We start from the raw sequence: 17,007 nt of genomic DNA, 5'->3' as shown, positions 1-17,007 counted from the left end.
TGCAGCATGGGGGCTTCTCATTGCGGTGGCTTCTCTTGTTATGGAGCACAGGCTCTAGTCACGTGGGCTTCAGTAGTTGTGGCACGTGGGCTCAGTTGTGGCTTGCGGGCTCAGTAGTTGTGGCTCGTGGGCTCTAGAGCGCAGGCTCATGGTGCACAGGCTGAGTTGTTCCGCAGCACGTGGGATCTTCCCGGACCAGGTCTTGAACCTGTGTCCCCTGCATTGGCAGGCGGATTCTTAATCACCTCACCACCAGGGAAGTCCCTCTTTAATCAACTTTTATTGAGCAGGCTTCAGCACAAACTACTGTGCAAGAGTTTATAAGTCTCTCATAAGTTATGTACACTTCTTCGACCAATGCAATATGATAACTTTTTAAGATATCTCATTGAGTTTTGTAATTTAAGTTTGAAAAGCTATAACTTTTTGGCTTTTAAAGATCTCATCATGTGTACATTTGAAATATTGAGTTTCTTTTTTAAAAACGGAATGATTGTTCTCAAATGCAACTGAATTGGCACCATAATTCTATTTGAATATGTTCTATTGCATAAGACAACTTAATTTTACAGCCAAAGGGATATTAGTTTTATCATATTTTCATTTGTGATTTACAGTTCCGTTCAGTTTCCTTGGATTACATTCCCCCCTTTCATGAGTTAGAGAATTCTATGTCGGTTTCTTTTCATCACTTGCAGTAATGGATTGAATTCACAAGTCGCCCAGCTCCCTTTTTCAATCCAACAATCCATTCTTAGTTATAAATTATAAATTTTCTTTTATTTAAAAAGAGTTACTAAATTCTAAAATAACTGTTTTAGGTGAAATTTTAAAAACCAAATTTAATAATATTGCAAAGCAAAACAAGAGTACTCTTACTATGTTTCCGTATATACATAGAGAGAAAAAAAGTAAAACTTTGAGACTTCAGAATAATTTATTGGATCATAATGAGACTACAGAGATTATAGCAGGTATTAGTGTTGAAGACAGTAAAGGCACAGTAGAAATATTGAACACAAAGATCTTTTGTATTTACTCATAGATTTGCCTTAGTGGTATTCATTCCTTATTGCAGATTTAGGATCCCATCTGGTATTATTTATTTTATGCCTAAAGAACTTCATTTGTTATTTCTTGTGGAGATCAGCTGGAAATGAATTCTGTCAGCTTTTCTGTCTCAGAATGTTTTTAAAGTGAACAATTAAAAAAATTTATATATTGACTATCTCTTGCCAATTTTTCTTACAGTTTATATATTCTGAGCCTGTAGCCATTACATACTATCTTTTTTTTTTTTAATTGCAACACGTGGTCTGATAAAGTATTTATTTATTTATTTATTTATTTTTGCTGTGTTGGGTCTTCGTTTCTGTGCGAGGGCTTTCGCCAGTTGCGGCAACTGTGGGCCACTCTTCATCGCGGTGCACGGGCCTCTTACTCTCACGGCCTCTCCCGTTCCGGAGCACAGGCTCTAGATGCGCAGGCTCAGTAGTTGTGGCTCACGGGCTTAGTTGCTCCGCAGCATGTGAGATCCTCCCAGACCAGGGCTCGAACCTGTGTTCCCTGCATTGGCAGGCAGATTCCTAACCACTGCACCACCAGGGAAGCCCTACATACTATCTTTTAATCTTTGTCTTACACAGGTTCTACATGTGTTCTGTATGTTTAATGCTTATCCTCAGTCCTCTAGTTATGGTCTGTAGTCATTTTTGTTGTCGAAAGCTCATTTTCTGGTAGATGCCACACAAAGCACTCATGGGCACTATTATCTGAGTTCTATGCTTAAAAATCAGTTTTACTGAATATGAAATCCTTGTCTCACAGTTTCTCTTCTTGATTTTTTAAAATGTTATTCCATTTTCTTCAGCATAAAAAACATTGCTTTCAAAGTCTGATGGTACTCTAATTTTCCCTATGTAGATAAATGGATTTTGCCTTGTTCTCCAAAGGATTTTTTTTCTTTAAATTCTGTTAAGTTTAGGGTCTTGGTAGTTGTTTTTCTGGGTTGATAGTTTTAGTTAAACAGTATACTCTGGGAATTTCCTGGTGGTCCAGTGGTTAGGACTCCAAACTTTCACTGCCGAGGGCCTGGGTTCAGTTTCTTGTTGGGGAACTAAGATTGCACAAGCTGCGCAGTGGTTTCAGCCAAAATAAATAAATAAACAAACTAGCGTCCCTTTCAGTATGTAATTTCGGATATTTTATTTGAGGAAAACTTTCTGATATGCTCTTGTTTTGGCTCCTGTCTCAGGGCCTACTGTTTTCTGCCTGTTGGATCTTCTTTGTCCATATTCAGTGCTTGTCACAGTTTGATGTATTAAAATCCAGCCCCCCTCCCCCATTTTACCTTCTCTTTCTCTTAAAGGCATCATCTATTCTATTTACTCACTTTTATGTCTGTTCTCGTTTAGTCTTTATTTCCAAAAATTTTTTTCTCTTATTTCTAATTATTTTGTTCTGTTACTGAGTTTTTTCTAACTCTGATGTATATGTCATATCACTTTCTTAACTTTTTTTGTCTTTTTTTAAATAAAGGTATAATTTTTGTCTGTTCTCTTGTGCATTTTTTTTTTTTTTTGGCCACGCTACGCAGCACGTGGTATCTTAGTTCCCTGATCGAATCCACACCCCCTGCAGTGGAAGCGCAGAGTCTTAACCACTGGACCACCAGGAAAGTCCCTCTTATTTCATCTGCTGTCATTAAATTGGCCTGCTATGCTTTCAATTGAATATCTACCTGTTAGCTATTTGGGGCTTCTCCTGTTCTCAGATGTGTCACATGCCATGTTGCATTCCTTTGCTTTCTTCTGCACTGGTACAGATGGCTACTCCAGTGTTACAGCTGTTGGTTTGTTCTCATCTGCTTGGAGTTTGGGGGAGAAACCTTGTTTCCTGCTTTTGTTGTAAATTGGCTTTTGGGGTTTTGTTGCCTCTTTAGTTCTCTGTATTTTTCCTTTGAGATTCAGAGATTTAAGAATACGACCTTCCCAAGATTTTCCCTTTAAAAGCCCATCTTAGAGACAACTTTGAAAAATACAAATTCCAGACAAGACATTGTAGGGTTATTAAATTTTTTTAAATAACCTGTACAGTAATGTAGAAATCTGGTTTTTCCTAGTTCCTCTTCTAAAAATCATACTATATCCAAAAATGTCCCCAAATTATATACTTGAATGTTTAAGGAAGAGTAGGATTTGGTGACACGTTTCAGAATTGGAGCATCAGCAGACATTTGAATGCATTATTCTGAAGGATAGAATTTTACTGTCAGTGACTGCAGACATTTAATCCTGATCTTAACAGCTTCCTCTTTCTCTTTAGAGATGTAAGCTCAAGTATTTGAATATATTCTCAATTGACCACAGTATAACCTTTTCTGTTATATGTGGTACCTCCATATTATCAGTTAGCTTATATACTATTGGTAGATAGGGAAGTAGTTTCAGTATAACATGGGTGGGTTTGGTTTATACATGATTTTTTCTAAAGTGGACAGGGGGATCCTGAATAATGGGGGTAGAATTTTATACCGCACACAGAGTTTTTAATTAAAAGTGGTAAGCTGTGTCAGGGGTTCCCTCTCAGAGAGGTACACCCTGGTCTAGCAGGGACTCTTCTTTTCATATGGCAGTTTGCATTTCCTTTTGTGTCCATTTTAGCAGTCTTCCTGGCTTAAAGCTCCACTTCTCAGCTCCCATAAACCCTTGTTTCTACTTCTTTGTTTTTTTTTTTTTTTTTTTTTTGCGGTACGCCGGCCTCCCACCGCTGCGGCCTCTCCCGCTGCGGAGCACAGGCCCGGGACGCACGCACAGGGCCCAGCCGCTCTGCGGCATGTGGGATCTTCCCAGACTGGGGCACGAACCCGTGTCCCCTGCATCAGTAGGCGGACTCCCAACCACTGCGCCACCAGAGAAGCCCTCTACTTCTTTGTTTCTAATACCTTTTATTAAGCTCTGAGGAAGCATTTCAGCTGCTCTTAGCTGCTTAACTGGGGTGTGCAAGTTATCTGTGGAGGTCCCAATCATTGGTTTTCTTAATGCTGTGGTTACAGAGTTACAGGGGCATTGGCTGATCTGCCCCAATGTACCCCTCTCTACCCTTCTGGACCTATTTTTTTCCCCATAAGCCTTGTTATTTTTAGGGTTGCAGAGTGCAGAGTTTCCAGGAATGTATGTATGTATTTACATTATACCAGATGTACTAAGAGACTTCAAGAAAATGCTGGAGCTTAGTGTAGTGAGGCTTTACAGCATTGTTTCTGTTCTTGAAGGACTTTATAAAAAGAGCCCCTATAATTCTCCTGTAATAAAGATCCAGTGTTTGGGATTTGAGGCTTCCTATTCATCATTTTTAAATGCAGGGGAATAATAAACAGTAAAAATTTGAGGAATTATGTTGTGAATCACTGAGGCTTCATTTTGTGCTAATGAGATTGTTTTGACAAACCTACCTAAAATTAGAGAAACTGGTGAGTAAATGTAAAATTCTGTATTGGATGATACTTACAGTATTACCTTTTTTCTATTTTGATCCTGGTAGGGAACTGTAATTTTGGTCATTTACAATACCAAGGTTTGTTTCAGAAATAATAATACTCAGCTTACAGAAAATGCATAGTAGTATACTGTATTATTATTTGTTGTGGAAAAATCTAATCCTTATCAAAAGATTTCAGGTACTTTCGTTAAAACAGCAAGGAATTATAGGCCAGTATATTACAGTAATGGAAGAAGATTGCTCATGTGTTGGATGACTCTAGAAAAATTGTACAGATGAGGAAGATGGATGTATAAATGGAGAAAAATCAGCTTATTGCATAGAGTATAATATTTTAGTTAGGTCCTGATAAACCCATTGTAAGTTGAAAATGTTGTAAGCTGAAAATGCACTTACGACACTTAACCTACTGGATGGACATCATAGCTTAGCCCAGCCTACCTTAAACATGCTCAGAACACTTACATTAGCTTACAGTTGGGCAAAATCACAAGTGTTGAATGTCTTATGTAATTGATTGAATACTGAAAAACAATAGTTGCATGGATACAGAATGGTTATTAAGTGTGTCAGTTACTTACCCTCATGATCAAGTGGCTGACTTTTGAGTTGTGGCTCACTGTGGCTCACTGCTGCCGCTGCACAGCATCACAAGAGAGTATAGTACCTGGAAATGGCTAGCCCGAGAAAAGACCAAAATTCAAAATTCTAAGTACAGTTTCTACTGAATACGTATTGCTTTCACATCATTTAAAGTCAAAAAATCTTTAAGTCCAACTATAATAAGCCTGTATTGCAAAAATAGTGTAAACTGGTCATGTGGATTTGCCCCATATAAGGAAATGAATAGAGAGCTTTGTTAAGGAGTAGACTCCTTAGTGTTGATGTGGACATTTTGAGAATTGACATTAGGTGTGCGGCAGTGGCAGGCCCTATTAATTTTGTGTCATTTTTGGTACTCTGTGATAATGCCAGCAAATTCCAGTGGGGTTTGCTCAAGGAAATGACCCCTGTTCTTTTGAGTAATTCTAAAAGTAAGGAAAATTGGTGGAAACTTAGACCACATTGTGAGATTCAGTATTTCAGTAGCATGAAAATTTAATGGACCCTGGGGAAAGGATCTGAATTGTGAGGATGCTGTAATTATATTTGTGTATTGTAATAATGTTAATAAATACTCTTACGACTCTGTCAGATTTTTTCTGTGTTTTTTTCTACTGTTAGGTGTTAATTCTGTTTGTTTCTTCTGGATATGAAAAAAGAGGAGAAAGCATATTACAACATATTTTATCTTTTTAAAAATCTGAGCATAGTTGACATACAACATTATATTAGGTTCAGATATATAGCATGATTCAATTTGTTTTTTGGTTGCGCCACACGGTATGTGGAATCTTAGCTCCCTGTCCGGGGATCGAACCTGCACCCCTGCAGTGGAAACGTGGAATCTTAACCACTGGACTGCCGGGGAAGTCTGATTCAGTATTTTTATATATTGCAAAATGATTACCACAATAAGTCTAGTTAAAATCTGTCAGCATACATAGTTACAGAATTTTTTTCTCTGACAACTTTTAAGATTTACTCTCACAGCAATTTTCATATATGCAATACAGTATTATTAACTATACTCACCATGCTGTACGTTATATCACTGCAACTTATTTATTTTATAACCTTTTGCACCTTTTGACGCCTATCACCCATTTCACTCATCCCCACCTCCCTGCCTCTGGCAACCACCAGTCTGTTCTCTGTATCTGTGAACTTGCTGTTTTTGTTTTTTGTTTGTTTTTGTGTTTTAATTCCACATGTAAGTGAGATCATATGGTATTTGTCTTTCTCTGACTTTTTTCACTTAGTGTAATGCCCTTTAGGTTCATCCATGTTGTTTCAAGTGGGAAGAGTTGATTCTTTTTTATGGCTGAATAATATTCCATTGTTTATGTATGTATGTATATGTGTGTGTTATATGCATATATATATATATATTCACTGCATTATTTACAGTAGCCAAGATATGGAAACAACCATATCTAAGTGTCCATCAATTGATAATGGATAAAATTGGCTATTGTAAATAATGCAGTGAACATGGGGGTGCATATCATATTTTATCATTTTAAAAGTGTAACCTATAGGGAATTCCCTGGCGGTTCAGTGGTTAGGACTCGGTGCTTTCACTGCCATGGGCCCTGGTTCAGTCCCTGGTCGGGGAACTAAGATCTCACAAGCTGCGTGGTGTGGCAAAAAAGAAAAAAAGGGTAACCTGTAAAGCAGAATGACTCTGTTCAATGTATGTTTTTCCCTCTTATATCTTAAGGAAGAGAGAGAAAATCCTTCAAAACGGAGTAGAATTGAACGTGATATAGATAATAATTTGATCACATCAACACCAAGAACAGGAGAAAAGCCTAACAAACAGATATCTCGAGTAAGACGGAAAAGTCAAGTAAATGGAGGTTTGTTAATGTTTACATATTGCTTTATTAGGTGTAAGCAGAGTTCTCACTTGACATGTTTGTGTTCTGTTTTTAAAAATCTACTTTGAGCAATTTCTACCTTATTTTTGTAATCTCCTTTGTATTAAATATTAGTGGCATGAAGTAAATAAAAATTTACCTTCCTAATGTAAATCTACTTTGATGAATTAAAGTGACAGTTAAAGGCAGAGCAACTAGCTTTATACTGTTTAGCATGAAAATGTATATGAAACTCATTTCTTAAAGCGGTAATAATTGTGACTTAATTTATTTGAAATATGTACAAAGAATTTGTTTCTGGATTATGGGATTTCAGAGCTAGCGGGGGCTTGGAGCTCTCAGGTCCGCGGTTCTCAACTAGGGGTGTTTCTGTCCCCTAGCGGACACTTTTCAGTGTATGGAGACCTTTTTGGTTTGTCACAACCTGTGGAGGGATTGCTGCTTGCATCTAGCAGGTGAAGGTCAGGGGCACTGCTAAACATCCTACAATGCACAGGACATCCTCCCATAACAAAGAATTATCCAGCCCAAAAGCCAATAGTGTTGCTGTTTATAAATCCTGTTGTAGATCAGTACCTTATTGTATTGCTGACAAGCGCCTCTGAGTCAAAAAGGAGGAAAAAAAAGATGGACAAGCAGAGAAACCTATACAGAATAGCACTTTAGAGCATGGAGTGCTACCTTTTAACCAATACTATTTTAAACACAGCAGTGATAATAATTCCCTACCTCTTTCCTCTTAATGCAGTGATGTATCTCCATTGTTAGAATTGACCATAAGGGAGAAAAGGGATAAACAAGTTAAAAGGCTCTAACAAAGAAGGAAAGAAATGTGCTGAAGTTGTGGAGGGTCAAGGATGATTTATTAAGACATTTGTATTTTATATTTTCCCAAAACTCATTAAATTTTTTTTATTTATAAGAAACTTAAAAAAAAACAAAACTGGTTATTCTTCCTAACTACTCTGAAATGGTGCCTCACAATATCCATAAGTAGTTTTTGATACTGCTGTATATATAGTCTTCTGCTTCAGTAGAACTAGTTGCCTCTATTTATTTAGCTGTTACTCATTAGAAATAGATTGGGGGGTAAGTTTTGTGAAGTAGGCAGCATCCCAAAATGTAAATAAACAAAGACAAAATCTTGCATTTGTGTTTTTCATATTGTAACTTGCTTGCTTTACTTACAAAGTTTATTTCATTTTCTGTTACACTGTGTTGATTTGAAGACTTAGGTCTGTGTAATTCCACGTATAAATCTACTTTGTAAAAACTCAGTAAATTTTAGCATTTATAAACCATTATAAATAAATTTGTTTTAAAGATCATTTGATTTACAAGTGATTTACCTCAGGATTTCTTGAAATAATAAGCTTTTTAACATTAATGTTCATCAGTTTTCCTTATGTATTTTGAGGGAAAAAGTTATTTTTATAATGAATGGTTTAGAACACATTTATGAACGTCATATTTTCTAGATTGCAACTATTTTTGTTGTTTCTTTCTTAGAAGCTGGTAGTTATGAAATGACAAATCAACATGTAAAACAAAATGGAAAATTAGAAGATAATCCTTCCTCTGGCAGTCCTCCAAGGACTACATTGTTGGGGACCATATTTTCTCCTGTCTTCAACTTTTTTTCACCAGCAAATAAAAATGGTAAATATAAGTCATTAACCATAATTTGGGTTTAAAAGATTAATCATTTTCCTGGCTTTTTAAAAGATCTGCTTGATTTTGGGGGGCATATTTTTGTTAGCATCTTATGTTTGTTTTCAGCCTCGTTAAAAATACACAGCCTTTTTTTTTTAAGAATATATTTTCTTTCTTTTAAATTTATTTATTTATTTATGGCTGCATCGTGTCTTAGTTGCAGCACACGGGATCTTTCGTTGCGGTGTGTGGGCTCCTCATTACGGCACGTGGGCTTCTCTCCAGTTGTGGCATGTGGTCTCTGTAGTTGTAGCACACGGGCTTAGTTGCCTCGCGGCAGGTGGGATCTTATTAGTTCCCTGACCAGAGATTGAACCCAAGTCCCCTGCATTGGAAGGTGGATTCTTAACAACTGGACCACCAGGGAAGTCCCAAAAATACACAGTTTCTAAAAGGCTTTTTTTTTTTTTTTTTTTTTTAGTGACTGAAATAAATGTAGGTTATGTTTAATTAGCTATCTGAAAACCTAGATGATAAACTTTGGGCTGGAGGGAAAGTATTATTTTTTCTGTGTTGGGATGACTTCTGCATCTTTAGAGTGTGTACAGGAGAGAGTTGAGAAGCATTTTCAATATTCTAGATCAGTAAAGTAGAATTTGTTGAATATTTTGAGTGAGTTGAAACCAGATTTTTTTTTGTAATACAATTTATTTTTATTATTATTTGCTTGTTTTTTTCCCCCTGTAGGGAATCTTAGTTTAGATAAATAGTAAAACTACCCTAATTCACATGAGTTGAAGGTTCCGTTGTATGCCTTTGCAAAAAAAATTAAAAATGGCCTCTTTCTCAACATATTTTTTTAAATTAGCTGGTATCCTATTTTTTCTGATAATGTCTAATTTCATACATGATAATTTAGTCTCTAGATTATTTGAGGGCAAGAGGTCATGTCTTTATTTTTGCATCTACCATGTTGTTTGATACAGTATTGGGCACATGGGAAATAGCCATTAAATACCTGTTGCCTGATTTCTGGATGATAAAGCAATTTTTAAAAGGCAGAATGGTGCACTGTAAAATCAAGATGATGTAGGGGCAGAAATAATGTATATTAGCACCTTAAAGGACTGTGAAGTCCTAGCATAGAAACAAAAAACTACCTTTAACTTTGTTTAACCCAGTATTCCCTAGACATATCTGACCAAGTACTCTTCTATGGAACATCTGTTAACATCTTACCATCTTTTAGAACTAGTGCCTCCTAAAACATCTTTGGAAATGCCGGTGTAGTGGGAAAAGAACAGGCTTTGGTGTTAGATAAACTTGTGTTAAATTTGTTCCCAGCTGCCACTGTTTACTTATGTTACGCTGGACCAGTTCTTTAAACTCTTGAGTCTCTTATCCATGAGAAAGGGTAATTATACTTAAATGTGAGGAGTGAAGATTCTAGTTCACTCAACAAATATTGAGCATCTGCTATGTTCCAGCCATTGTGATAAGTATAATAAATTTTTATAGGTGCCTTGAGAGAGGTATGGAACAGTAGAGTATATTCAAAGAATGGAATGGTCCTGTATTGTGGGTGGTGGCTCACAAAAGGCTTCATAGAAAAGCTGAATCTTGAAAGATGGTGAAGGGCATTCCATGTAGAAGGAGCAGTGTAAGCAAAGGTACAGTGTATTTCAGAAACAAATTAGTTTGTCACAGATGGAGCATCAGATTTGAGGAGTGCACAGGAAGGGATAAGATGGGAGAATTATAAAGAAGTCAGATTATAGAACCAATTTTGTAGGTTCTTTGAACTTTATCCTTAGTCATGGGGGGATGGGCGAAAGGTTTTAAACTGTGAGTAATATGAACAGATTTGTGGGTTTTTTTTTTTTTAAGTTTACAGATTTTATTTTTTTTTAATTTATTTATGTTTGGCTGTGTTGGGTCTTCGTTGCTGCACATGGGCTTTCTCTAGTTGCAGCGAGCGGGGGCTGCTGTTTGTTGCAGTGTGCGGGCTTCTCATTGCGGTGGCTTCTCTTGTTGCGGAGCCAGGGCTCTAGGCGTGCGGGCTTCAGTAGTTGTGACTCGCAGACTCAGTAGTTGTGGCTCATGGGCTCTAGAGTGCAGGCTCAGTATTTGTGGTGCTTTTCTAAAGACCTATTTGGCAGTAGCATGTAGGCTAAATTCTAAAGAGGCTGGATGCAGGGAGAACATTAGTAGACTTGTAGTCCATGTGAGACTTCATACAACCTTACTTGTGGTATTAGAGAAGAAAAGAAGGATCAAAGATACAGAATGGACAAATTTGGGGAACAGATTGGAGGTGAAAGAAGAGAGAGAGTAAGATGTACACATTAGATTTTCAAGAGAGAAAAGTAAGTTCCTGGGAGATAGATAATTGAATTTAATTTGGGCCATGCTGAGCCTGAGAGGCCTTGAAACAACCAAATAAAAATGTCTACTAACAATTTGTCATTCAGGTATGGGGCTTAGAAATCTGGATAAGCAGTAGAGCATGGTATTATCAGCTTATAGATATTAATTGAAACCAGTGGAGTAAATGGTCCATTTGGTTCATCAAACTAAAACCAGAATCTTGGGGGAAGACATTTAAGGACTGGACAAAGCTAAAGAAGCCAACAAAGGAGAAATGGAGGAAACCAGGAGAAACTGAGTCATAGAAGCCAGAACAAGAGACTGTCAAACCCAGGGTCAAACAGTTGTAAAGATAGAAGGAAAAGAAATGAGCATTGAAAAGGTATCATTAAACCTGGTAATTAACTGGTCATTGGTTTCGTTTGCCAGAAGAGTTTCAGAGGAGTGATTGGAGTTGGCAGCCTAATCCATGGGTTAAAAGAGTGAAATGGAGGGCTTCCCTGGTGGCGCAGTGGTTGAGAGTCCGCCTACCGATGCAGGGGACACGGGTTCATGCCCCGGTCCGGGAAGATCCCACATGCTGCGGAGCGGCTGGGCCCGTGAGCCATGGCCGCTGAGCCTGCGCGTCCGGAGCCTGTGCTCCGCAATGGGAGAGGCCACAACAGTGAGAGGCCCACATACCGCAAAAAAAAAAAAAAAAAAAAAGAGTGAAATGGAGAGTAAGAAAGGGATCAGCACATATAGATTACTGTTATGAGGAACTTGAATATGAAAAAAACTAGAGAGGTCATGAAGCCTCAAGGGATGTTTTGTATTTGTGAGAAGCAAGCATGTTGTTAAGCCTCAGGGAAGGGTCTAATAGGTTGAACATAAGGGAAAAAGAAAAACTAACGAAGAAAGTTTCTAGGATCTACTGATAGGGATGGGATCAAGAGAACAGGTAGAAGGATTAGAATTGAAACAAGGAGAATAGACATTTTTCTCTGATGCTGGAGGAAAGAACGTTTAGGCAGCAGTAGTTCATGCTTGATAGAATTTTTTCTTTAAAGGAGGACATGGTATCATTTTGCTGAGATGGTCCTGGTGGCAGGGACTGAAGAGAATGAAGGTTTAGAATATTTGCTATTGGGTATAAGTAAAAGAAGCTGAATGACTCACACACAGAAATACTGAGCAGCATGCTATAGGCGTAGCTAAGATTAGAGGATTTTATTTGGAGTACAACCAGTCTTTATAATTGTATTGTTTTCTTTATTACCTGGGTCTAGTGCCTGAGAAGCCTGTTAGTTAGATTGATTCAAGAGGGATTTCTATGATGAATGACAGTGGAAAGACAAGGAAGCGAGGACAGTGAGGCTGCTGGCTTGAGAGTGGTTTAAATAATACACCATGAAGTCTTAACTAGATGAGGAGGGTGGAGAAGAAGCCATTGAGGGATGTGTTTGGATAAAAGAGATTGGCTTTTATCAAACGTGAAGATCACATGTAATAGAAATATTAGCTAGCTAGCTAGCTAGATAGATAGATAGCTAATTAGAAGATTAGGAGGTTGTGGTAGGAGATTAATTATTTGAATTTTAGGTTTCAGAGGTGAACAGATTCTCTGTGATAGTGTCCAGGTTGTAGCCATGGTAATAACTACTACAGAGCATTACGAATGTAGATGGAGCTAAAGAGGGCAAGACCTTTGAGGATTAGTTATTGGATGAGTCATTGACATCACCTGTAATAACTATATAGGCATTTAATAGAGCAGTAAACTGGTATCTAGGTGTTAAATTCCTCTGAGATTGAGAGAGGATGCTGGCAATAGATGGTAGGTGACAGCAGAGGGCACAAGTGAAGAATTGTGTAGCCAGGTGACAGCAATCTCAAAGGAGCAAACATTCTTACACATTAGCGGAAAACCAATGATCTGGTGGCGGCAATGGAGGTAAATGAATTCTGATTGAGTAACAAGTATGGGAGAATAAACAGCTTTGAGGGAAGGGTATCAGGAAAAGAGATGTCTTTTGGAAAGAGGTTAAATGTAAGGCAATGAGGGAGAAAGAATATTCTGTGAGGAAATTGAGAGTTATTGGAGGTTGATTTTGTTGTTGACAATGACATTTGGAGGATTTCATAAGGAAATGGAGACTTGGGGTCAGTCCATAGTGGAAGAAAAATTGGGCAGAGGGTTCATCTAGGGGATGGTTGAATATAATGAGGAAACTAGCTTCTATCTTTGTTATTGAGACGGAATCTTGTTGAGAAATTGTTCTTGTGTCTTTGAATAAAAAGGTTCTCATGGTTAGGGGAACAGTTAGCTCATTTTTTTTTTTTTTTTTTTTTTTTGCGGTACGCGGGCCTCTCACTGTTGTGGCCTCTCCCGTTGCGGAGCACAGGCTCCGGATGCGCAGGCTCAGCGGCCACGGCTCACAGGCCCAGCCGCTCCGCGGCATGTGGGATCTTCCCGGACCAGGGCACGAACCCATGTCCCCTGCATCGGCAGGCGGACGGACTCTCAACCACTGCACCAGGGAAGCCCAGTTAGCTCATTTTTAGAGAACTGTCTCTGGTTTAAAAATTACAACTGAGGGGCTTCCCTGGTGGTGCAGCGGTTGAGAGTCTGCCTGCCGATGCAGGGGACACGGGTTTGTCGGGAAGATCCCACATGCCGCAGAGCGGCTGGGCCCGTGAGCCATGGCCACTGAGCCTGTGCGTCTGGAGCCTGTGCTCTGCAACGGGAGAGGCCACAACAGTGAGAGGCCCGCGTACCACAAAAAAAAAAAAAAAAAAAAAAAATTACAACTGCTCAAAATGGCTAGGATGCTTAGTACTAGAAAGATCAGGAGCTGTTTGAGGATAATGGAATGTGTGTGTGCGTGTGTGTGTGTGTGTGTGTGTGTGTGTGTGTGTGTGTGTGTGGCCCAGCACATAGTAAGCACTTAATAAATGATATTTGTTTTAATGAAGAGAAGTTCTGTGGTCAAAAATACTGAATGACAGTTGATCCAACAACAACATGGATTTGAACTGCACAGGTCCGCTTAATACAATGATTTTTTTCAATAAATACTATAGTATACAATCTGTGGTTGGTTGAATCTGAGGATGTGGAACTGTGGATACGGAGGGCTGACTGTAAAGTTATTCTCAGATTTCTGACTGCATGGGGGTCAGTGTCCCTAACCCCTGTGTTGTTCAAGGGTCAACTGTATATACTTCAGAGTTCCTAAGAGACTGGATCTTAAATGTTCTCACCACAAAAAAGAAATAATTATGTGGCAGGATAGAGGTGTTAGCTAACGCTCAGTTGGTAATCATATTGCAGTATATAAAGTATTAAATCAATACGTACACCTGGAACTTACAAAATGTTATGTTAATTATATCTCAATAAAAAATTTTTAAAGTTCTAAATTGTTTGACTGTAAATGGGTGTTTCTAAGCTATTTGAACACTCTTAAGAAAAACTTTGCTCACAAATATTGCTCTAGCTTATAGTCTTTACTCCTTATTTTTGAAATGTCTAGTAAACAGTCACTAAATAATGGTATCCTCAGCTTTGTTTCTGTTCCATTTAGTTTTTCTAAATATTTATGAATTTTTATTGAATATATTTGACATATAACATTGTATAAATTTAAAGTGTACAACATGTTGATTTGATAATTTATATATTGTAATATGATCATCATCGTAGTGATAATTAGCATGTGTTCTCTCTAATGTTATATAATTATTCTTTCTTTTTAGTGGTTGGAGTAATTAAGTACTAGTCTTTTAGCAGGTTTGATGATTATAATACAATGTTGTCTGTATTCACTATACTGTGCATTAGATCTCTAAGGCTTATTTATTACTTGTTTTAAGTTTGTTCCCATCTTTCCCCACCCACTATGAGCTTTTAAGTGACGATTAATGTACAATTAATCATGATTTCAGGAACATCAGGATCCGATTCCCCAGGACAGGCTGTGGAAGCTGAAGAGATAGTAAAACAGCTTGATATGGAACAGGTGGATGAGATCACTACCAGTACTACCACATCAGCTAATGGAGCAGCTTACTCGAATCAAGCAGTTCAAGTGAGGTCATCAATAAATAATGGTTTAGAAGAAGCAGAAGAAACAGTTAATCGTGATATCCCACCCCTTACAGGTAAAAAAGATTCCTTTTTTTCTTATACATTTTCATGAATAGTTTGTAAAAATACTACTGTATTTTTTCTTAAATAGGCAGATTAAATGCATAAGTTTTTCTTCCTTGAAGTTAATAAAATTAAAACTGGAAATAACACTTTTCCCCCCAAATCCAGTCACTTTGAAATTGAATTTTTTAAGGTTATTTTAACTGCATATTAGTTACTTTACAGTTTAATTATGTGTACCAATCTTACCACTTAGAGAAACTTAACACAGCTAACAAAATAATATGCTTACATTTATGAATATATTTATTATAATTGCACGAGTCTTAGATCCTTAAGGTCTGAAGTCCCTACATAGAGGTAGTCTCATACCTTCAGATTTGTTTCATATACAGATGACATTCCCAAAGAAGAAGCTTCTGTTCTTGGGTCTCTCCTATACACAAACTTTGCAGCCTAATCCTGGATGCTTTTAAAGGCCTAACATAATTGTTAGGTCCCTGAGCCAGTTGTTATGGAAATGTAGAAACATGTGAGATCAGCATTTGTAACTTCTGAGGGTTGTGGTAGATAGACATATAAGGCTAAAAGATGAAATTGTATTCCATTATAATTAAAAGCAGAAATGAAACTGAGGATGGACATCTTTTCCCAGAAGAAGATCTTAGACTTTTATTTTAGATTTGTTTGTTTTTCCTTGTGGTGCCAGATATTTGAGAGAGCCTAGTACATATACATTGGTTGAGAAGTAAGTTTGGCATAAGGAAGCAAAATGATGATCTCTCTGATATAAAGGGGAAACTTGAAAAAAAATCATTGAAACAGCATGATACATTTAAAGAAAAAATGCATACAATTATGAAACTTGTATACAGTGCAACCCTGTATCAGTATGAAGAGAAAAGCAGCATAATAGAGTTATGGTTTATTTTATTTTATTTATTTTTATTTTCGGCTGTATTGGGTCTTCGTTGCTGTGTGCGGGCTTTCTCTAGTTGCAGTGAGTGGGGGCTACTCTTCGTTGCGGTGCGCAGGCTTCTCATTGTGGTGGCTTCTCTTGTTGGGGAGCACGGGCCCTAGAGTGTGCAGGCTTCAGTAGTTGTGGCGTGTGGGCTCTAGGGTGCGTGGGCTTCAACAGTTGTGTCACGTGGGCTCAGTAGTTGTGGCGCATGGGCTTAGTTACTCCGAGGCATGTGGGCTCTTCCTGGACCAGGTCTTGAACCCATGTCCCCTGCACTGGCAGGCAGATTCTTAACCACTGTGCCACCAGGGAAGTCCAAGGTTTATTTTAAATTTGTCAAATAAGGAATTCCCTGTGCTCTCACTGCCGAGGGCCTGGGTTCAGTCCCTGGTCGGGGAACTGTTGGGTTGGCCAGAAAGTTTGTTTGGGTTTTTCTGGAAGATCGTAAGGGAAAAACTTGAACAAACTTTTTGGCCAACCCAATAAAATCCCACAAGCCGTGTGGTGCGGCACTCAATCAATCAATAACAAATAAAATGTTAATATTGATAATGTTAAATTATAATGTTATAATTTAGGAATAATACTGAACCTAACAAGCAAATCTAATGCTGATTACTTTGCCTGGTGTTACAGGCTAGTGAATGATAAGGTATAGACTGAAGCCAGGGCTTTTTTTTTTTTTGGCGGTACGCGGGCCTCTCACTGTCGTGGCCTCTCTCCCGTTGCGGAGCACAGGCTCTGGACGTGCAGGCTCAGCAGCCATGGCTCACAGGCCCAGCCGCTCCGCGGCATGTGGGATCCTCCCAGACTGGGGCACAAAACCATGTCCCCTGCATTGGCAGACGGACTCTCAACCACTGCGCCACCAGGGAAGCCCCAAAGCCAGGGCTTTTGACTTCTTTGATGTT

The 17,007-nt window shown here is 38.3% G+C and overlaps 1 protein-coding gene across 2 annotated transcripts in view; it reads left to right on the top strand.

Annotated features, from left to right (window-relative positions):
- CTDSPL2 (CTD small phosphatase like 2) overlaps positions 1-17,007 on the top strand; it is a 70,577-nt gene that overhangs the window by 28,335 nt on the left and 25,235 nt on the right. The window contains exons 3-5 of one of the 2 annotated variants that reach the window (XM_082617142.1): positions 6,824-6,962; positions 8,496-8,642; positions 14,931-15,146. In XM_082617142.1, the coding sequence (XP_082473268.1) occupies positions 6,824-6,962; positions 8,496-8,642; positions 14,931-15,146 (502 nt within the window). Of the gene's footprint in view, positions 1-6,823; positions 6,963-8,492; positions 8,643-14,930; positions 15,147-17,007 lie in introns of both variants that reach the window. The other variant, XM_082617141.1, reaches the window with a different exon arrangement.

The sequence above is a fragment of the Mesoplodon mirus genome (assembly GCF_964341445.2).
Source record: "Mesoplodon mirus genome assembly, chromosome: 4".
In the NCBI taxonomy this organism is placed as follows: domain Eukaryota; kingdom Metazoa; phylum Chordata; class Mammalia; order Artiodactyla; family Ziphiidae; genus Mesoplodon; species Mesoplodon mirus.
Note: the sequence above shows the minus strand (reverse complement) of the source record. Positions and strands in the feature narration are given on the sequence as shown.